The sequence below is a fragment of the Hypomesus nipponensis genome, chromosome 10 (genome assembly GCF_054491055.1).
Source record: "Hypomesus nipponensis isolate SF chromosome 10, ASM5449105v1, whole genome shotgun sequence".
Lineage (NCBI taxonomy): Eukaryota > Metazoa > Chordata > Actinopteri > Osmeriformes > Osmeridae > Hypomesus > Hypomesus nipponensis.
The window spans coordinates 16,490,431-16,512,500 of NC_140370.1; the positions used below are offsets into that span (position 1 = coordinate 16,490,431).

The following is a 22,070-nucleotide window of genomic DNA, read 5'->3' on the forward strand; positions in this document are numbered from 1 at the left end:
ACACTTTTAACAAAGACAAACTCAACCAAAGACTCAGTTCAACATCGAAACCCAAAGAAAGGAGGCCGGGACAAAGGTGGAAGTACACAAAACAAACTTTAATAGAGATCATTTACAGCTGGGCGGAGTGCGTCACGGCAGTGCGGGGCCTGTTACCGTGGCTACACGTACCACAGGAAGCCGAAACGCTTGTGCAGAAGCTCCTCCCGGGGTCGAAGGTTAAACAGCTCCTCTGTGAGGGGGGGCACCCAGCGGTCTGTGTGGTACACGGTCTCACCCACCTGGAGGAGGCACAGGGTGCAGATCAGCAGCACACACACACAGCAAAGCTAAACTATTCAGGAGCATCGTGGGCTGGAGCAGAGAGAGGAGAGGTAGGGGGGGGGTGAATTGGCAGAGGGAGAGAGGGGAGGTAAGGAGAGAGGGGAGGCAGTGAGAGAGGGGAGGCAGGGAGAGAGGGGAGGCAGGGAGAGGGGGGAGAGAGGGGAGGCAGGGAGAGGAGGAAGACAGGGAGAGAGGGGAGGTAGGGAGAGAGGGGAGGCAGGGAGAGAGGGGAGGCAGGGAGAGAGGGGAGGCAGGGAGAGAGGGGAGGCAGGGAGAGAGGGGAGGCAGGGAGAGAGGGGAGGCAGGGAGAGAGGGGAGGCAGGGAGAGAGGGGAGGCAGGGAGAGAGCAGTAGTGAGTCTCCATCTGTTTACCTTCCAGCCAGGGACATCCTTCATGACAGTGGCTTCCTCCTGTAGATTCTCCCTCAGCATCCGGAGAGTTCTGCGGAGAGGGGCAGGGGCAGAGAGTCAGTCGAAGACAAAGGAGAAACTAAGAGAACTGAAACTGTTACTCTGCGTGTGGAGAGAAAGAGAGAGAGGGATCATTCCTACCTTCTGTCCTGCTCGGCTTGAAGAAGAGGCATAAGGGCTATCCTGGCCTCAAGCTCCTCAATCTGCAACCGCCTGAGAACAGGATGCATGACACAGAACCGGTCAATCAGATTTTATAATTATAACAAAGTATCCATTTAGCAGACACTTTTATCCAAACCTGCGACCTCTTGAGCTGCAGTCATATGATATAACACTGAGCCTACCAATGAATAATATCATATTTATAGAAAAGGTCGAGTTTATTTTGTTCTTCAATTTTTAAGACAGTGTTACCTTCTCTCTCTGTTCCATTTGAAAAGCCGCCAGTAGCCAAAGATCGTAACTCCAATTCCGATAGCGAACATACTATAGCCTGATGGATGGAAACGAACATATCAAGATAAAATATCACGATTGACACTCAATGTATCAGTTCAGATTCGTTCAATTTTGGTCTGACATTTGTGCTGTTTGTGTTCTTAGAGTTTGTAGTGGATAAATACTAGCCACACACAAGGGAGTGTGTGTGGGAGTCACAGAATACGATTTAGATAAGAGGTATTCTAATTATTATAACGGTTAGCGAGTCGTTGTGTTAGCTAGCCGTTGTGTTAGATTGTCTAGCCAGCTAGGTAGTGTCACAAACTTAATTGACCCGTAGTGACACACACAACATTGCTTTCATATTTTATCAACCGTTACACACCTAACACATATTTCCGTCACTAGAACTTGTCTTAAACGTGCACCGTTTCGCTGACGTCTGATTGAAAGGGATTGTTTAGTAACATTAAGTGAAACTAGCTAGCTAGTCTGCGACTGTGTTGCAGTCTTTTAGACAATTTCGTCTCATCTAGTTTGTGAACGGCTTCAAATATTTTTAGTTTACTAAATATATTTACAGGATACCAACCCGAAAGGCCCCTTTTCGGAAGATTTCGCTTATAATCGATGGGGCCATAACCTCCCGGAGGAGGCATGTCCTGCTTCACCTTGGACGCCGCCATCTTCCACCCTTCTCCACAACAGAGCAGCGTGACGTCACTGGCTTTATCACTTCTTCTTGTGTGATTCCCAAGACGAACGCCCTTTATCGCCCTCTATCGACGGAAGAAGAAAACATTACGTTTTCTTTGCAACTACAACATTAATGAAGACCTCGAATCATGTAAAAAAAAAAAAAAAAAGGTCCTTACCTTAAATAACATGATCTAACTTAAATAATGCTGTCTGTAATAAAACACATTTACGGCAAGTCAAAGGGTTAAAATTACTTATAATTTTATTATTTCTTAAAGTAGGACTGGGTCAAAGTAAACCAAATAAACTTGAACGAACAGTTTTATTACTGCGTGGAGGCTATAGTACATGTTAACGAGGAACATGATGATGTCATCTAAAAAAGGGCGGTGTTGGTTTGTTCAAAGATGTCTGCCTTGAACAACCATCAACATCTCTCTTCAACTCTCCAGGTGGTCATAGAACCAAGGTGGGTTTGAGCCTTCTGATTGGAGATCTGTGATTCCGGTGTGTGAAATTAAAGCTTGTGATTCACGTTCTGGTTTTGTCCTCTTATAGTTCTCAGCAATTGCATGAAGGACTCACAATGCAAATTTTACAAACAATGTAAGACATAAATAGAAAAGAAAAACCATGTACAGCATATGGTAATTACAGATGTTCAAAGCAGACAAGACCAGAAAATGTTTTTTTTTTTTTTTTTTTTTTGCAGAAAATAATCCTATGAATACATTTTTCCTTTGTGGTTACTTCACCGTTCCAATTCAAGACTTGCGTACGGAGATAAACTTATTAAAACACAACATCAACTCGCAATTGGGATCAAAACCAAATCAGTCTGAAGTGAATCTCTAAAATAATAAACAATTTACAACGTAAATACAAATGAAATAACCACAATATTCAATTAGTACAGAAGGAGAAAAACCAAAACATGTGTGATGATTTATTAGTTACAACCTGAAATAATCTTCAGTGACTGCGTCACAATCAGACAACAGAAACTAAAAGTACAAAAGTCTCTGGGAACTGGACAACAAAAACTAGTCATTCGAACACGTCCAAACAACTGTCGCCAGTCAAATTAAAGAAGTAGTCCAAGATTAACCCGTAACGCCCTCCCAAGGTTAACCCGTAACGCCCCCCCAAGGTTAACCCGTAACGCCCCCCCAACTCTGTTGATCCTCAGTGGACCTGGAGATGCGTCATAACAGAGATACAGAAAACTAATAAAGTCTGAATGAAAACAAAGATGAATCTTGTCTGCTTGCTCTGGGTTAGAGTGGGAAGGTTACAGGCGAAGACATGCTCTGTCAAACAGAGGAGCTATGATCAGCAAAGACAAGATGGGGGTAGGTAAGTGGTTGGCATTAACTGTCCATTTGTATAGACTACTATATAAATCGACAGTGTCAAAATAACCCAATAACTTACTTTAAATACAAACACATTCCAAGTCAGCAACATCTGGTTTGATGCACTGAAAACATCACTGTTCGCCTCTTCATGAATAACGAGAACCAAAACAAAAGGTAATAAAACCAGATAATAATTTTTTTGTAGATTTTGTCTTTTTTGGGGGGAATATTAAGCCATATGTTCATGTCGATAAGTCATTTATATCACGACCAAAACCCCATCCAAATTTCTGCGATCCTTTGGCTGGGTCTGCAATGACAGAGGGCACAGGAACAGCGCAGAGTGGTTCTGTGGTTTCCGTGGTGAGGAACCAAGAGAATGTCACCGTGAGTTCTGAAGACACCAACGTTCTCGGCATCAGCTACATCACAGCCATCATGGCTGACTCATAATCCTGAAGGAAGCCCTTACATTACCATTATTTTTCTTCTTTTTGTTAGTTTTTTTCCTTTACCCCAGTGAAATAAAACATTGTTTGCACAATAATCAAAAATCAGCGATCCTCAAAATAAATTTAAAAGACTTAAACAAACATAAACCCCCCCCCAAACAAGAAAGAAAAGGGTTCTTCTCTTGGAAATTGAAGAGATTGCATTTCCAGAAGTGTCCACCAGGGGGTTCCCCTTGCACTGTTACGAGTCGAGGAAAGAGTCTACGTATACAAAGGGTGTTTGACGATGAACGTGAGGAGAGAGTGGAGCCAGGGAGTTGGTTATTGTTCTTATTTCCATGTGTTGGCTGTCTGGGAGATGGAGCGTGAGGGTATCATGTCCAGCAGGTACTCTCTCTGGCGAGCATCGACTGTGGACAAGGTCTTGTGTCCAGAGAGGCTGGGGTTGACGTAGGCCATAGTCACTCCTGCAGACGGACACCAGCCAGGGAGAGAGAGAGGGGGTGGGGGAGAGGTCAGTCAGAGGGACACGCCTAGACACACACACACACACACAGGCTCTGATGCTGCTCTAGACGGTACAGAGAAGCCACCCAGGAGGAAACCAGACCACCAAGCAGAGCCGGTAGAAGGAGGAGGGAGAGAGACACAGTGAGAGAGAGAGAGAGAGAGAGAGAGAGTGAGGGAGAGAGACACAGTGAGGGAGGGAGAGAGAGAGAGAGAGAGAGAGAGAGAGAGAGAGAGAGAGAGAGTGAGGGAGAGAGACACAGTGAGAGAGAGAGAGAGAGAGAGAGAGAGTGAGGGAGAGAGACACAGTGAGGGAGGGAGAGAGAGAGAGAGAGAGAGAGAGAGAGAGTGAGGGAGGGAGAGAGAGAGTGAGGGAGGGAGAGAGAGAGTGAGGGAGGGAGAGAGACACAGTGAGGGAGGGAGAGAGACACAGTGAGGGAGGGAGAGAGAGAGTGAGGGAGGGAGAGAGAGAGTGAGGGAGGGAGAGAGAGAGTGAGGGAGGGAGAGAGAGAGTGAGGGAGGGAGAGAGACAGTGAGGGAGTGAGAGAGAGAGTGAGGGAGGGAGAGAGAGAGTGAGGGAGGGAGAGAGAGAGTGAGGGAGGGAGAGAGAGAGTGAGGGAGGGAGAGAGACAGTGAGGGAGTGAGAGAGAGAGTGAGGGAGGGAGAGAGACACAGTGAGGGAGGGAGAGAGAGAGTGAGGGAGGGAGAGAGAGAGTGAGGGAGGGAAAGAGAGAGTGAGGGAGGGAGAGAGAGACAGTGAGGGAGGGAGAGAGACACAGTGAGGGAGGGAAAGAGAGCGAGAAAACAAAAGGGAGAGGGAGAGAGCGAAAGAGAGTGAGAGACAATGAAGGAGAAAGAGAAAGAGAGCGACGGAAAGAGTGAAAAAAGTCGGGGGCCGTGTCCAAAAACAACCTATGGCCTCCTCCCGGCTGCCTCTAACAGGAGCAGATGGGCGCTTCCACGACTAGCTGGGATCTATAAAGCTATCGTGTGTCTTTCTCTAGTCTGTAAAAGGGCATGGAAGAAGCCCCCCACCCCGGCCCCTCTCTGCCCCCTGCGACCTACACCCCCCCAGGGCTAGCACAGCTAGGGGTAACGGGTCCTCCCCTGACAGGGGGACCCTCCCCCCCACGGGAGACCCTGGGCTTGTGGAGTTAAGTTGGGACTGCGACTGTGAGAGAACCCGAGAGAGAGACAGGAGAGTGAACGACCACCGCTCTCTCCTCCCAGGTCTCATCGTTGTTTCCACGGAAACGAGACGCCCCCCTGTGGACTGTTCTAGAAACTCCCTGCGACGGCGGGTTGTTTTAGGACGGGGTCCAGGTCTAGTGTTTAGTCAGGGAGGACAGTGGAGCCGCTGAGTGCTGCCGGAGATCTGGAGGAGGTGGAGGAGGTGGAGGAGGTGGAGGCGTGAGTCTACCTGTGCTGCTGTTGCTCTGTTTCCTCCATGCAGTGGCCGAGGCACTGCCTCCGCCCGCTCCTCTGAGGCCGCCTCCGGCGCCGCCCGTCCCGGCGACCTTTGAACTGTGGGCAGAGGGGCGGGGGGTGTGGGCGGCGTGCTTACCTGGCCGGTTGACCAAGGCGGCTGCCGCCACGGCGCTCTGCAGCTGAGAGGAGGAGGAGAAGGAGTGGGGGACGCCCCTCACACCCCCCGACGACGTGACGCTGCCTCGCGACAGCTGGCCCTGGGGGCTCTGCAAGGGGGCAGGGAGGGGAGGAGGGAGGGAGGATTAGAGAGCTCGGAAAAACTCTCCTATCAACGCTCCGCGTCTGCATCCAACCCCTACGCTACCCAGCGCCACAGGAACACCCAGCCTGGCTCACCTGCTTGATGCTGGAGGAGTGGTGGTGGCGGGCGATGCTGTGCTGCCCCCTGCTGTGCTGGTGGTGCTGCTGCTGCTGCTGCTGCTGGGAAGAGGCCCTGGCCTGGGCCTGCTTCAGCTGCTGGGACACCAGCTGCTCCACCTTCAGAGAGGAGGGGGAGGAGGAGGAGGAGGGGTGGCTGACGGGGGAGGAGGCCTGCTGCAGCAGACGCTGCTCGATCTCCTGCTCCTGCTGCAGGGCCTTGACGAACGCAGCCTTCAGACGATTGGTGTGCTCGGCCTTCAGGGCCTTCTTCTGATTGGACGTCATGCAGTCCTCGCAGAGGATGGTCCCGCCCTTGGCCTTGTCCTGCCTCCAGCGACAGGTGAAGTCTGTGCTGCACTGGGAGCAAGTGTAGGGCTCACGGGGGGCGGGCCTGGGGAAGGGGACGCCTGGGTTCTTAGCTGGGGCGAGAGAGACAGAGAAAGAGAGAGGGAGTGGGGAGAGAGAGAGAGAGAGAGAGAGAGAGAGAGAGAGAGAGAGAGAGAGAGAGAGAGAGAGAGAGAGAGAGAGAGAGAGAGAGAGAGAGAGAGGACATCAGAGATGTGGATTACAGCCACTCGGGAATGAAAAAAATGATCCACATCAGCTGGTGTAACAGCATCCGTTGTAGAGATGGAAAGTGGAGACGGTGCGTCTGAACAGCCTGGATTCCTGTATGCTGACTACATCTATCACCATATCTGACGCTTACCTCAAGTGTATAAAGACCTTCAGCCCTACACCTGCAGATCATCCATAGGATTCTCCAGACCTAGGATATATTGTCCGGTACTTGACCTGGAGTGTCTTGATATGGCTCTAACAGTGTCATTTCTCCCAGGGATCACTAAAGTACTACTTTGTGTTCTACGTAACCTCCACCTGTATCTCTCCTCTCCTCTACCCCCCCCCCTCCTCTCCACTACCCCCCCCCTCCTCTCCTCTACACCCCCCCTCCTCTCCTCTACCCCCCCCTCCTCTCCTCTACCCCCCCCCTCCTCTTCTCCTCCCCCTCCTCCTCCCCTCTACCCCCCCCCCTCCTCTACCCCCCCTCTTCCTCTCCTCCCCCCTCCTCCTCCTCCTCCTCTCCTCTCCCCCCTCCTCCTCCTCTCCTCCCGCCCCCCTCCTCCTCCTCTCCCCCCTCCTCCTCTCCTCTACCCCCTCCTCCTCTCCTCCCCCCTCCTCCTCCTCTCCTCTCCCCCCCTCCTCCTCTCCTCTCCTCTCCTCTCCCCCTCCTCCTCTCCTCTCCTCTCCTCTCCTCTCCCCCCTCCTTCTCTCCTCTCCTCTCCCCCACCTTCTCCCCCACTTCTACCTCCCCACCCTCCCCTCCTCAGGCTCCATACCTCTGCTGAAGGTGTCCAACAGGTTCTGCACCACGTCCTCCAGCCCCACCAGGTAGATGAACTCGTTGTTGGCGGCCGAGGGGTGGAAGCTGAACTCGGGGGCGGGGGGCTTGGGCGGGGGGATCTCCAGCAGCGTCTTCTCCAGCTGCTTCCGCAGGGCCAGCTTGGCCGCCGCCTGCCGGCTGGCCGGGGACTCGCTGACCACGGACACCCCCCCTCCTGCCTGGGACACCAGGGACGAACCCTTCAGGTTAGAGGCCGAGGCCTGGCGGAGGAGAGATGGAGGGATGGAGAGAGAGATGGAGGGATGGAGAGACAGAGAGAAACAGGGATTGAAAGAGATGGAGGATGAGAGAGATGGAGGAGACATTGACATTAATAGGGAGGGAGGGAGGGAGGAGGGAGGGAGGGAGGGAGGGAGGGAGGGAGGGAGGGAGGGAGGGAGGGAGGGAGGGAGGGAGGGAGGGAGGGAGGGAGGGAGGGAGGGAGGGAGGGAGGGAGGGAGGGAGGGAGGGAGGGAGGGAGGGAGGGAGGGAGGGAGGGAGGGAGGAGGGAAAACAAAAGGTGAAAGACACAGTGGGTGGACAGAATGAGATGCAAAAGGAATTTAGAGAAGGAGAATTTGTGGAAGGGAATGGGAGGTAGAAAAAGAGAGAGACATGTTAACGAGCATCGACCACTTTAAATGCAAATTTCATTCTCCACAATAAATGAACTGCCCTCCCTCTGTGGGACTGCTCTGCTGGCTGGTTAATGTAAGGCAAGGATATACAATGCGTGTGATTTTGTATCGCTTTTGCAAGTCGACTTAAAGTTCCTTCAGTGGCTTGTCTCGTTGCCTAAAAACAGACTTGAAGGTGCTCTAAACGTTTCCCCATCACAATGGCAGAAGTTTCCTTGATCGAGAGATTTCCAATGACAGTCTTTACTTTTCGGCAACTATACGGAAATGATCTGAAGCCATTGTAATATGTAACTTCGCGCTGTGTGGCTTGTAACTAACTACAGTAGTTCAAACAAGGCAATTAGTTAGTGGAGAAGTGGTTAGCTGGTGGGCTCGCAAGCTAAAAACGTTAGGCTACCAAGAGCTAGCTACAGACACTAACGACACAGTTGATTTAATAATTCCCCTTTTTAGCGCAAGCTCAATAAAGACTCATTAGGTTCATGTAATTATTCGACAGAAAAAAAGTTCAATGAACTTCAATACAGGTTGACCTTTTTGCCGTTTTTTCGGGGGAAAAACATCTCGAGTTTTCTTTGTGCCATTCTCAGTTTCACGCAAATTACTTTGATGGAAGATATTCTCTCATTGTTTGGCATGCGGTGATCAGCTGACAACATTGAAGTGACCATGGTTGCAAACCTTAAAATAAAACCTTAACAATGCGAGCCTACGACGTATGTATTGTAAGAAATACACAAACTTCCTGATAAGGTACAGTGAAAAAATGATTTTTTTTTTACAAAAGGTAATAAATCACAGCAATAAACATGGAATCAATGGAAAAGCCTTAATCCTAAGGTTAAGGTGACATTTGTTTCCACGAAAACGGTGGCTAGCTTCCCATAATGGCAAACCACCAGATAAAAGTTAACAGACAAAAAAAAACATCTCTCATACACCTTTGCCCTCTCCACCTTTTTCTACTTCAACCGCCCACTGACTGACCTGTGATATGTTGACCAGCAGGCTGGCATTGGAAACATTGCCCACCCTGATGAGACCAGACTGGACCAGGCCTCTCTGAGCCTGGGACCCGGTGGCTGAGGTCCTGGGGGCCAGGAGCAGAGGAGGCGGGCCGGACCCGGAGCCTGAGCCCCCTGATGCAGCCAGCTGCTGCTGTTGCTGCTGTCGAAGGGCCTGGATCTGCTGGGGAGACACAGAGATAGGCTGGCAGGGACAAACAGAGAGGGGAGAGGGAAGGAGAGAAGGAGGGAAGGAGAGAGGGGGAGGTCAAGAGGGTGGGGGACAAGAGAAGGGGACAGTTGGGTGGAAGGTTGGGGGGAATTGACAGAACGAGAGAGAGAGAGACAGAGAGAGAGAGAGAGAGAGAGAGAGAGAGAGAGAGAGAGAGAGAGGAGAAAGGGGAAAAGAGAGAGGGTGAAAGTGAGGGAGACAGACAGAGTGTGTACTGGTGAGGTGTTGACTTTCTTTCACAACACTGGGAAAAAATCCCAACAACACAATAACAGCACCGCAGAACACTGTAATGAGAACTTAGCCCGCCAGGCAGTTTACCTGGACGTATGGTGTAGGTCTGGGGCCGTGGCTCACCTGTGCACCCCGCACCAAGGGGGGCATTAGGACCTGGGAGCTGTGTTTGGAGGACACTTGCTGCCCCCCTCGTACCAGCGGGGGAGGGATGACCGTGCCCGCACTCCTGCCTGTCACCTGGAGAGAACGACTCCGTCAGGAAGTGGGGGCAGCTACCAGGATGTGTGTCTGTTTGTTCGGGGTTTGTATGTATCTTGTATGTATCTGTGTGTGTGTGCAGGTGTGTGTAAGTCGCTCTGGATAAGAGCGTCTGCTTAAGGACTAAACGTAAATGTGTGTGTGTTCACAGACCTGCTGAGAGCCCTTGTTGGCTGTGATGGTTCCCCGGATGAGAGGAGGAGGAACAGCAGAAGTGGATAATCCAGATGGCTGGAGGACCAAGAGAGAGAGAGTGAGGAAGGGATGGATAGATGTGTGTGTGTGTGTGTGAGAGCTCCTGTACCTTCTGCAAGGCGTTTTTTATGGACGTGTGTGTGTGAGAGAGAGAGAGAGAGAGAGAGAGAGAGAGAGAGAGAGAGAGAGAGAGAGAGAGAGAGAGAGAGAGAGAGAGAGAGAGCTCCTGTACCTTCTGCAGGGCGTTCTTCTGGACCTGGCTCTGCCTCAGCTTCTTCAGCAGCACCAGCTTGGCCTCCTCCAGCCTTAGCTCCTCCCTCAGCTGCTGGATGATGAGCTCCCTCTCCTCTGGACTGCTCTTCTGCAGGGGGGGGGGGGAGGGAGGGGGGAGAGGGGGAGGGAGGGGGGAGAGGGGGAGGGGAGGGAAGGGGGGAAGAGAGGGAGGGGAGGAAAGGGGGGAAGAGAGGGAGGGGAGGTGAGAGTGAAAGGAAGGTGTACAGAACGGAGGAGGGAGACGAGTAAAAGTGAAAGAGAAAAAATCACGTTAAAAACAAATGTAAGATAGAGAAGGGGAAGATGACATTCACAGTTAGAGTCCTAATTCTGTGTGTGTGAGAGTGTCTGTCTGTGTGTGTGTGTGTGTGTGTGTGTCACCATGAGCAGGTCTGTGTCCAGCTCTGTCAGGTGGCTCAGGCCGTTCATGGCCGGGCTGGGGGAGTCGTTGTCTGACAGGATGATGACATCATCGTCATTGTCGGGAGAAGGAGGACGTTTCTCTCTCTTGATGATGCTGCTGCACACAGGAGGAACAGAGAGCTCAGGTCAAAAGGAAGGGAGGGAGGGGGAGAGAGACACAGAGAGAGACACAGAGAGAGAGAGAGAGAGAGAGAGAGAGAGAGAGAGAGAGAGAGAGAGAGAGAGAGAGAGAGAGAGAGAGAGAGAGAGAGAGAGAGAGTGGAAGGATTGACTGGATGAATGAATGATGAGATGAATGGATAAAGTAAAAGATAATGAATGTATTCACTAAATGAATGAAGGGGTGATGGTGGATGGACTGCTGCATGAATGCCGGATGGATGGATGGATGGATGGGTAAGTGAATTCATGCTTGATGCATGAATGAACAACTGAAGGCAGGCCAGGAATCCCAACACTAGCAGGGATGAGAAAAGCACCAGGACTAATGACTGATCCCAGTAGATAGCCCCACAAGGGCCCAACATTACGTAACGGGATTATGAATGGATTATAAAATACACCAGAATTGAACACTGTGTCCATCTGAGGTGACTCTCTCTGAGCAACATCCTTCACCCATTTCCTGTTTCCTTCCCTGACAACACACCTGATTGGAGAGGTGACACTGAATGCCATAACTATAACGTATTCATTTAGTAGACGCTGTTATCCAAAGTAACGTACGGGGTGACGTATTTGCACCCTCTTGATATACAGTCGAATGCTCTAACCCCGGAGCTAAACCTAGCAGATGACTTGACCGCAAATCAAGAGGTTGCAGGTTCAAATCCCCCCATGTGTGTTGCTTTGAATAGAAACATCTGATGAACCCATGGTATCATACGGAACAGCCCTGGTAGGACAGCGAAGGTCTGTGAGACTGGGGCGGAGGGATCTGTAGTCATTTAGCAGACGCTCTTATCCAGAGCGACTTACAGTATGTACAGGGACATTACCCCCGAGGCAAGTAGGGTGAAGTGCCTTGCCCAAGGACACAACGTCATTTGGCACGGCCGGGAATCGAACCAACAACCCTCTGATTAATAGCCCGACTCCCTGACCGCTCAGCCATCTGACCCCCGACCCCCAAGATCTACTTCTGAAAGGAGGAAGGATACGTTCTTGAAGAGTTGTGACGTGTCCCTTACCAGGGAGCAGTGGCGCTAGAGCCTCCAGGGCTGTACCAACATGTTGATGTATAAAAGGAGAGGAGGCGGGGCCACAAGGTCTTGGCTCTGGTTTTAGTTATCACAAGTCTTTAATATCACTCACGTTGGCAGTAATGTCTACCTCCTAGCCCCTCCCCCAGCAGCAGTGCACGCGCACACACACACACCATGTTATCAGTGTGAGTGTGTGGCTGTGTTAACACGATAACACATTGTGCTGAGTGTGTGTGTGTGTGTGTGTGTGTTGACACGATAAGGAGACTGGGGAAGAGAGCTCATTCATTAGTGACTCCTAAGCTGCTGGATGGCTGAAGGGAGGTTCCCCTCCCTGTCAGATCCCGTCTGATTGGGTCGGTCCAGGGTCGGTCCCAGTCGATACTCCAAACAGAATCTCACTAAGTCTTTAGATGATCACAATCATGGTGTGGATCCACCTGATTAAAATGTCTATTCTTGGAATAGAGCCACAGAATCAACATTTGAAATCATCTTGGAAAGAAATAGAGGATGTTCTACTGTGTGTGCGAGTGTGTGCGTGAGTGTGTGTGCATGTCTTCAGGGCTTAGCGCCATCATCACTTCCTGTGGATTAATCACTACTCTTCCAAAGAAATCACATGACCTCAAAAGGCATTGTCACGTGACAACTCCCCTCCCCGTTCCTTCCACAGTGGAAACCATGGCAACGGCCGGCTGAAACCGGTTTGTGACACACAGGCTTCATTTTGTGTGTGAGTGTTTTAGGGTTCAGGTGGTGAGAGGGGTAAAATGGAGGGAGGGTCACAAACAAAGTTTAGGAGGAGCGACTGTTAGCAGGATAAAGCCCCCCTAACCGTAACGCCCCTCCCCCCCCACCGCTCTCCTCCCACCGCCCCTTGCTCCCCCCCACCCCACCCCACCCTTGAACCCTTAGAGTGAGCACCCTATTCAGTGACCTGAGTCGAGGGGGGGGGGGGTCCTCTCAATTACAGAGGTTGACGAGGATGTAAGAAGCCATGGCATAGAGACAGGAGAGAGACAAGAGAGACATAGAGACAGAGTGTGACAAAGATAGAGACAGAGACCGATAGAGAGACATAGAAACAGACTGTGACAAAGATAGAGACAGAGAGAGAGACCGATAGAGAGACATAGAGAGAGACAGATGAGAAGCTGTGCAGGTCCTCACCTTCTGGTGGTGCTCATGTCCACAGGCTGCTCTCCAGTCTGAACCTCCACCTTGATGGTGGCCTTCACCTCCCCCCCAGCCAGCAGCCCCCCTGCCCCCTCCACCTCCCCCCCAGCCAGCAGCCCCCCTGCCCCCTCCACCTCCCCCCCAGCCAGCAGCCCCCCTGCCCCCTCCACCTCCCCCCCAGCCAGCAGCCCCCCTGCCCCCTCCACCTCCCCCCCAGCCAGCAGCCCCCCTGCCCCCTCCACCTCCCCCCCAGCCAGCAGCCCCCCTGCCCCCTCCACCTCCCCCCCAGCCAGCAGCCCCCCTGCCCCCTCCACCTGCCCCCCAGCCCGCAGCCCCCCTGCCCCCTTCCCCTCTGGGTGGACGTCGGTCCGGCCCTCCGACGCCGGCTTGTGGTTGTGGTCCGTCTCTTCCTTGACCGCCGGGGCCGGTAAAGTCAACGGTGCCGGTAAAGTCAATTTGCCCGGTTCCGAGTCCAAATCCTCCCCCGGCTCGGCCTCCTCGCTCGTCCGACTCGGGCCGTCCCGAGAGGGGACAGCTTTGGGGAGGTTCGGGGTGGGATCCTGGTCCTGATCCTGTGTCTCCGGGTCCTCGAGTTTTGGTTTCTTACTGTCTGACTCAGTGGGAGGGGCTTCTGAGGAGGGGGGCGGAGCCTCCCTCTCTCTCCGCTTCTGGCTGCGCGTCTGACGGACAGCCTCCTCAGACATGCCCCTGGGAGGAAGGAGAGAGAGAGACAGAGGGGTCAGTTACACCACAGAGAGACAGGGGGGGAGAGAGAGAGGGATACAGGGAGAGAGGGGAGGGGAGAGATAGAGGGAGAGAGGGGAGAGATAGAGGGAGAGAGGGGAGGGGAGACAGAGAGAGAGAGACAGAGAGAGAGAGAACAGCAGTGAATGTGACTCTGAGGCATGGTGGTTCAGAATCCAGCTCACTACCGAGTCTGGACAGAAGGTCCATCTCAATCTGCCCTGGCCGCTGACAGGCCTCAGGCTGACCTTGGACCTGACTCAGGGGTCACACGAGCAGCTAGGCCCACACACACACACACACACACGTCAACCTACAGAGAGATGGCTGACAGACAAACAGACACTACAGTTACACAACATCCCAGGAAGAGATGTCTGGAGATGTCCTCTCCATCAGGCTGGCCTGATGACACGGGAGCCTGGGGTCTGTCTGTCAGGCCGCTGGGGGATGGAATGCACACACACACGTGCACACACACACGTGCACACACACACGTGCACACACACACGTGCACACACACACAGGCACCTTGGTGCCAGCTACCCAGATGCTTGCTGGTCTTAATCCTTGTCTGCCTTACACACACACACACACACGCGCGCACACACACTCACTAGTATTCAACGTTACAGAAGGCCAGCAATGGAGTCAGATAAACAACCACTATGCACCATAGGGTAGACTGTCGGACAGTCCATCACGCACTCCAAAAATAAACAGACCTCTCTCTCTCTCTCTCTCTCGTTCCCCCTGGCCTCTACTGTAAGGAGCTCCTGCAAACCTCTGCTGCTTATTAACCCTTCTAGTCTGGATCAAAGACACACACGCTCAACACACACACACTTCCCTTGATAGTTACGGTAGCTGAGTATTGACCACTGCATGCTACACACACACACACACTCGACAGTACTTATGCCACACACACCATCTGATAACAAACCTGACTCAAGGTTTCCTTTTTTTCCCTGCCACTCTGACATCACTGAGACACACATGACCCTTCCCAGGATTCAGCGGGACACACAAAGCACTTTTCCTGAGAACCAGTTTAAACCGGTTGGCTAGTGTGTGTGTGTGTGTGTATGCGTGTGTGTGTGTGTGTGAGTGAGTGAGAGAGAGAGGCTGAAGCAGGTTTTAACCCTTTACTTTCTGGAATGGAAGCTTAGCTTCTGCAGTGACAGACGCTTGCATGAAAAATAGAAAGGGGGGGGTGAGCGGGGGGGTGAAGGGGAGGGCCTAGAAGAGGGGGGAGAGAGGAGAGAGGTGGGAGGAGCTGGGAAAGGAAGAAAAGAGAGGACGGAGGGAGAGAGAGAAAGCAGAGAGGAGGGAGACAGACAAGGGGAGAGGGAGCAGGGAGGGAGGGAGGGAGGGAGGGAGGGAGGGAGGGAGGGAGGGAGGGAGGGAGGGAGGGAGGGAGGGAGGGAGGGAGGGAGGGAGGGAGGGAGGGAGGGAGGGAGGGAGGGAGGGAGGGAGGGAGGGAGGGAGGGAGGGAGGGAGGGAGGGAGGCCAGGCTGAATGGAATGTTGGAGTATTGGAACACAGACAGACCCCTCCAGAGATAGAGACATCACTGATAAAACCAGCGAGACTTTCTGCTGTCACTACAGCACCCTTCCCTAACGGCTGTCCTAGGATCAGCTTAGCCTCCAGCACAGCGGCCTCGGACAGGGCGGTCGACACAGACACACAGACCCTGGGTCAGCGCTGATCTGGGTTACTGTGTCCACATTCGGGTGCTCATTAGGATCCTCCTTGGAGAGGAAGGTCACCACCTACATGGCCGGGAGGTGTTAGGTTTCATCACGGTGGCTGCTCTTATACACACACACGAACGCACACACACACACACAGACAGACAGACAGACAGACAGACAGACAGAAGCGTGCACATGCACACACACTTACAAGTAAGTGTGCACCCGTACTTACAGTACATACAGACCCACACACAAGAATACACACACACACAAACACACACATACACACAGGCAAACACACGGGCACAAGAACATACACGTGAACACAAAACCACCTCCTGAACACCAGGTTGTGTAAAGAGTTCATCTACAGCAGACCACCTAATGACAAGGGACAGGCTTCTAACTACTAGCTTGACAATGATCCTTCTCAGCTTTGTTTGTCTGGTCACCTGTCTGTCTGTCTGGTCACCTGTCTGTCTGTCTGGTCACCTGTCTGGTCACCTGTCTGTCTGTCTGTCTGTCTGGTCACCTGTCTGTCTGTCTGGTCACCTGTCTGTCTGTCTGGTCACCTGTCTATCTCAGCAGACAGACAGACAGGTGACCAGACAGACAAGTGACCAGACAGACAGACAGGTGACCAGACAGACAGACAGGTGACCAGACAGACAGACAGGTGACCAGACAGACAGACAGGTGACCAGACAGACAGGCAGAAAGACCGTGTGCATGTCAGACAGACACACTGTTAGCGAGCTGACAAGTTCTGTCTGCCTGCTGGTCAGTCTGATTACCGCCAGAACATGTTAGTCTGTTTCCTGTGTGTGTGTGTGTGTGTACATGTTAAGTCCTTGGCCTGAACGTGGAGCTGGTGTGTGTCAACCTGTCAGCACCTCGGGCTGGTTAAGTTCTTCCTTAGAAAGACATCTAGGAACATGTGTGGATGTATATGGAGATGTTGTATGTATAGAGATGTTATCGCCATGGTGGAGGTTTCTGGGGTGGGGGTGGGTGAGGGTGGGGGGGCGGGGGTGAGGCAAGGATGGGGGGGTGGGGGTGAGGCGGATGAGGGGGGGTGAGGGGGTGAGGCGAGGGTGGGTGGGGGGGTGAGGGTGGGAGTGAAGGGGGGAGGCGAGGATGGGTGGGGGGAGGGGGTGAGGGTGGTGGGGGTCAGGCGAGGGTGGGTGGGGGGGTGAGGGGGTGAGGCGAGGATGAGGGTGGGTGGGGGGGTGAGGCGAGGATGAGGGTGGGTGGGAGGGTGAGGCGAGGATGAGGGGGGGTGAGGGGGTGAGGGGATGAGGGTGGGGGGTCCAGCAGGTCAGGAGCTGCAGTTTCTGGACCTGCTAGAGGTCACTTTGTTTACCTCTACCTGTCTCTCTCACTATCTTCCCTTAATTGCTATTACCTCTCCTCATCCATCACTCTCCCTCTCTCTATGCTACCTCTTTCTCTTCTCTCCATCTCTATCACCTCCTCTCCACCTTGGCTCAAAAGCAGGGCCGAGCCCACCAACCTGACAGCCAGCTCCTGGACTCTGACAAGACCAGCAGAGTTCAGTCCACAGCTTGTAGAGGCAGAGCTTCAAAATCAAATCAAACTTTCATTAGACAGTTTTTTTACCTGCATTGTACACACACTTCTCCAGCAGGCTGCCTCGTCCTACGTTGCCTCGTCCCAGGCTGCCTCCGTTCTAAACTGCCTCGTCCTAAGCTGCCTTGTCCTAAGCTGCCTCGTCCCAGGATGCCTCCGTCCTAAGCTGCCTCGTCCTAAACTGCCTCGTCCTAGGCTGCCTCGTCCCAGGCTGCCTCCGTTCTAAACTGCCTCGTCTTAAGCTGCCTCGTCCTAGGCTGCCTCGTCCTAGGCTGCCTCGTCCTAGGCTGCCTCGTCCTAGGCTGCCTCGTCCTAGGCTGCCTCCAGCAGGCTGCCTCGTCCTAGGCTGCCTCCAGCAGGCTGCCTCCAGCAGGCTGCCTCCAGCAGGCTGCCTCCAGCAGGCTGCCTCCAGCAGGCTGCCTCCAGCAGGCTGCCTCCAGCAGGCTGCCTCCAGCAGGCTGCCTCCAGCAGGCTGCCTGACTCAGGCTTCACCTCACCACTGAACACAATGTGGCCAACAGCTAACCCTCTCTGCCAGAGCCCCTCACACAACACCAGCCTGGGCCCAGCTAGGTGCAGCAGAGGGCCTTGACGTTGGTCTGGCGCACGGACAGACTTGGACAGAGGTGGATGTGTGGACTGCAAGGGGCCGAGGGTTGGGATCACTGTGTGTGTGAGTCAACATCATCGTGTAGTCATGAGCTGGATGGATATCTGTTGCCATTGGAAAATTGTGTCTGTTGTGGGGTCACATACAGACACACTCACAGACACATTTACTGACACGCACACAGGTTACAAACAACTGCCATACCTCAAATATTCGTCTGGCAGCTGGAGCATACCTCTGAGGTCCTCTCAACTAAAGACTGAGGTTGTTTGATGACTTATCAATGCTGCCATGTGGCAACGCGAATAGCCTTCACTGCCATTGTCCCAAAGAACAACTGATGGCTCATTCCAGAACACGAACACGAGCCATAGGTGCACAAATCTCCAACTGGGAGACCACCCTTAAACCATGATATAGCCAACGACTGAAAAACTACGTTCAAGCGTCTTCATAGTTAATTGAGAATGACCATGATTTTGGGCTATGCTGCACAGCAGTGGATGTTAAACACATCTTCTCAAAAGGTAGCGAATGACACCAGCAACGTCTCTACACTTGAGCATGGCATATATACTGTACCTACGCGTACATGGTGTGCAGTCAATTATAGATGCACAGACCAACGTGAGTAAGCTGAACGTAGTTTGAGACATGCGAGCAGACGCGAGACGGCGGATTTTAATAAACCGAAAGTTCTCCCGTGACCACAATCAATGTCATGTTTTCACCTGTGCACAAGCGCAGTATAAAATAACGTAATACTAGTACGTTTACCGGAGCGCTGCGCTGGTGGCTCTAGTAGTGTGTGCGTGTGCTCTCCTCTCTGTGTTCAGTTTGCTTGAGTGCTCAGTGTGTGTGTGTGTACGCGAGCAGCGAGGAAGAGTTTGTGTGTGTGTGTTCCGCTTTAAGAGGAGGAAGACCACGGTTGTCACACAGAAGTACGAAGATTACCCAGACCAAGCTCGCTCTGGAACATTAGAACCGTCACTGGCAGCCGAAGCCATCGGGAACAAACCAGGAACAAATACTGTGCTCAAACACACCATTCCTGTCTCAGACATAGTCCCATCCAAACTCACCCCTTTAAAAATTGAACTCACGGTAAAAACAACCAACAACAACATAAACATCGCAGGTACCCCCGGGACCCCGATCGAGCCAATCATCAAGGAAGGACTATTAGCCCAGGCTGCCTTGATCTCAGGGAGATGGCCCAAAGAAATAATAACAACAAATGACTACGTCCCTGTGTGTAACCATAAAGTAAACGTAGTTGTAAGCATTCCAGGTTGCTAGGCACTAGCTTGGACTAAAAGAATTTCAACTCCCAACAGCGCTGATAGACACTTTTTTGTCGACAGCCGACCGATGGCGATAGCGGTAGCAAGCTAAATACATTCGATCGATCGATTCCAAAATTGTAGAGGATTGAAACAGAGTTCTGTAATAAGTGAGAAATAAAAGTACGCGTCTTAGACACAACAATGATGCCACGAGATAAGACCTCGTCGGCACCCCCCCTCCCAGAGCCCAAACATGTCTTTTGCTCTGCGGTGAAGTGTTACTTTTCAACAGCCCATCAGCTTCTCTATCGTCATAGATAGGTGGAGGAAGAGCTGGCTCACGACAAATCCCAATAAAAGGCTTCCCTCAATCTACTTCATAAAAAAACTTCAGGTACAACCCATTCAACTTACTCGGTTTATTCGACACTGGTCCGTAAACGGCGGTTGTCCAAGGGGAATTTGGCGACGATTAACTCCGATTATTCGTTGCTTTTTAAAAATCCTGGGGATACCCTCTCGTTTCGGCCCTCCCCGCTGCCGCCTCGGTTGCCAAATAATGCGCCTCAGCACACACATGGAGCCGCGGCGTCACCGCAGTGGGCATGCGCGCTTCAACACTCCAGGGCGACCGAGAGCACTTCACGAAAACCACTGACCACCAGTGAAGGGCAAACTGGGCAGCGCTGCATCATGCCAGCGGCCCCGGGTCTCGGCTGACCCGTACCTGTAACATCTGATTCAGAGTCAGATTGGCTCCGTACAGCACCACGGTGATAGACAGACAGGGGCAAAGACAGCTGAACTCAGATCAGTTGTTAACACTGCATCCTGACACAGGCTGGTGCTTGGAAGTGTCTCAGCTCAGCTGATAGAGCACGTTATTTTCTGATAGCGGATATCCATTAAGAGGAATCCATCGTCATGTTTATCATTATCATCATCGCCATCATCATCATCCTCATCGCCATAATCATCATCATCATCATCATCATCATCATCATCATCATCATCATCGCCATCATCATCATCATCATCATCACTTCCTCCTAATGGCTTCAGTGTCTTAGCCCCACTGTTGTTATGAGACACCAGGAAGTGTTCTGGATGGGCGAATAAGAGAACTGGAACGAGACACACATATGTGCACACCATCTATAGGTGTGTGTGTGTGTGTGTGTACGTGCACACCATCTATAGGTGTGTGTGTGTGTAGGTGGGAGGGGGATGTCGAGGGGGGTCGTAGCAGTAGTCACATGACGTCTGCAGCCTAACTGTAATGGCGGGCTGAGGAGTTGTTCTGTCATCTGACTGAACTCTGACCCCTGCCTTGAGGGGCGGGTCCCACTGCTCTTGACTCACTGCTGCCGGGTTCATCTTGGTGTTACACAAACACACACACACATCTAACTAAACACATTCTTACAAAATTAACGAAAAAGATATAGGTATGGTGCAGTTTTAGATTTTTACCTGGAAATTGTAGCCCAGTTGTAGCTCCCAAACTGTTAATCTGTTAGTCTTCAACTTCCCTCCTTTCTCACCCCCTAACATCCCCTAACATCCCCTAACATCCTGACCCAGGGTTGGTATTCGACAAATTCTAGCACTCTGACACTGGTTTGGTATACAAATCAAATGAAAAGTTATTTCTATGGCACTTTTTTGCAAGCAATGTCACAGAGGGCTTCACATATGCCCATAGAACTGAATACAACATACTCTAACACCCTGAAAACCACTTTGGTTTACAACTATGTCTCCACCAATCTTTGAGTCTCCCAGTTTGGAAAGAAAGATGACTTCCCTGTTGGAGATGTCTTTAGTCTGGGATTAGACTTAATCTGTAGGAGACGGTCCCGGTAGTACCCATGGAAACCATGTTTGTGTCGTTGATACTCAATATATCTAAAGAGATTACAAAAGAAGAAGAAAAAACTGTCTGTGGACATTCATGTTATTATATTTCGTCATGCCTCTGAGAAAGGAACTAAGTATGGTAGATTTTCACTGTGTGAATGAAATGCAAAAAAATTATCAATCAAGGGTGATAAAACGACATTTCCTAAATACAGATTCAAACAGCAATGCTTGAATGTGGTGTAGTCAGTCAGAGATTTGAGCTTCTCTCTCCCTCTCTGCATGAGGTAATGGCCGCCAGTAACAACATGACAGCGTCAACTTAATCCCCATTAAGCACTGTAACAATACAGGAAGTAGCTGCCTCCACCAGGCCAGCTCACTATTTGGCAGGAAGTGGCCGGGGCCTCTCTTCAGCTGCTCTCAGACACCTCAGTCTTACCTAATCAGATGGAGACATCAGCACTGTAGTTAGCTGCATCACACTCTCAGGAATCCTCTCTCTTTCTTTCTCTCTCTCTCATTTATTTCCCCTCCCCTCCACAATCATCACTTTTTCTCCTGTCTTCTTAAAATGATTGATTGGGGAAATCAATAGTTGTTAAAATATGCGGATTGCGGGGTTCTCTAAGGTGAGACAGAAATGAGCAACAGCTTCTGAGTAGAAAGTTGCTGGCAGATGGGAGACTTGGGTGAAAGCAGTTTCTGTTCCTCCTTCTAGATAGGGAATGAAGGATGGTAAGATGATGTTGGATGGCTACTTGGTGCTGCGTGTCTCATTTTGGCTGAATCGCTTTACAGTCGAGTCTTCTGAGCACAAAGGCATCATAACATGTCAGCCCACAGTGGCTGGAAGCACTCGACAGGGTTGCTGCTAACCAACCTTTAGCCACTCCCTTTTCCTATAGAGACCTAGTTGAACTGGAGGTATAAGCAATGCAAAGTACTACAACTGGATGTAGCCAGTTAAGATATAAGCTTGGACCTAGTTCTAGTATTATATAACGTACTTTTAACTGTCAAACTTTCGATTCGCGTTCATGCCAAGTGAAAGAATGGCGTTGCCTCCAGGATCGACCCTCACCTGACCTCCAAGTGTCATTCTTATATCTGGGTTCCAATGTGAGGTCATTCGAGGCCAACTGACAAATAATTGAATAATAACAAGTGAAAATCTACCAATTCCAACACATTGAATCCAAA

At 51.6% G+C, this 22,070-nt stretch overlaps 2 protein-coding genes across 2 annotated transcripts; both read right to left on the minus strand.

Annotated features, from left to right (window-relative positions):
* Positions 1-77: 77 nt before the first annotated feature.
* On the minus strand, positions 78-1,929 carry ndufa13 (NADH:ubiquinone oxidoreductase subunit A13). The gene is made up of 5 exons (XM_084707231.1): positions 1,772-1,929; positions 1,153-1,231; positions 877-948; positions 697-766; positions 78-281 (listed from the first exon to the last, which is right to left on the minus strand). The coding sequence occupies exons 1-5, from the start codon at positions 1,863-1,865 to the stop codon at positions 162-164; spliced, it is 435 nt and encodes a 144-aa protein (XP_084563357.1). The 5' UTR covers positions 1,866-1,929; the 3' UTR covers positions 78-161.
* Positions 1,930-2,114: 185 nt separating this feature from the next.
* LOC146272006 (transcriptional repressor p66-alpha-like) lies at positions 2,115-13,778 on the minus strand. Its single transcript, XM_084707655.1, has 11 exons — positions 13,416-13,778; positions 13,069-13,244; positions 10,649-10,787; positions 10,227-10,355; positions 9,953-10,030; positions 9,626-9,778; positions 9,056-9,277; positions 7,384-7,648; positions 6,020-6,462; positions 5,616-5,889; positions 2,115-4,155 (listed from the first exon to the last, which is right to left on the minus strand). The coding sequence occupies exons 1-11, from the start codon at positions 13,776-13,778 to the stop codon at positions 4,019-4,021; spliced, it is 2,379 nt and encodes a 792-aa protein (XP_084563781.1). The 3' UTR covers positions 2,115-4,018.
* Between the last annotated feature and the right edge of the window lie 8,292 nt (positions 13,779-22,070).

Coding starts and splice junctions, on each gene's coding strand:
- LOC146272006 (XM_084707655.1), bottom strand. CDS start 13,778: ATGTCTGAGGAGGCTGTCCGTCAGACGCGCAGCCAGAAGCGGAGAGAG. Junction 13,245..13,415: donor TCCACCCAGAGGGGAAGGGG/GCAGGGGGGCTG, acceptor GCTGGGGGGGAG/GTGGAGGGGGCAGGGGGGCT. Junction 6,463..7,383: donor GTTGGACACCTTCAGCAGAG/GTATGGAGCCTG, acceptor CTCTCGCCCCAG/CTAAGAACCCAGGCGTCCCC.
- ndufa13 (XM_084707231.1), bottom strand. CDS start 1,865: ATGGCGGCGTCCAAGGTGAAGCAGGACATGCCTCCTCCGGGAGGTTAT. Junction 949..1,152: donor AAATGGAACAGAGAGAGAAG/GTAACACTGTCT, acceptor TCCTGTTCTCAG/GCGGTTGCAGATTGAGGAGC. Junction 282..696: donor AGGATGTCCCTGGCTGGAAG/GTAAACAGATGG, acceptor TGCCTCCTCCAG/GTGGGTGAGACCGTGTACCA.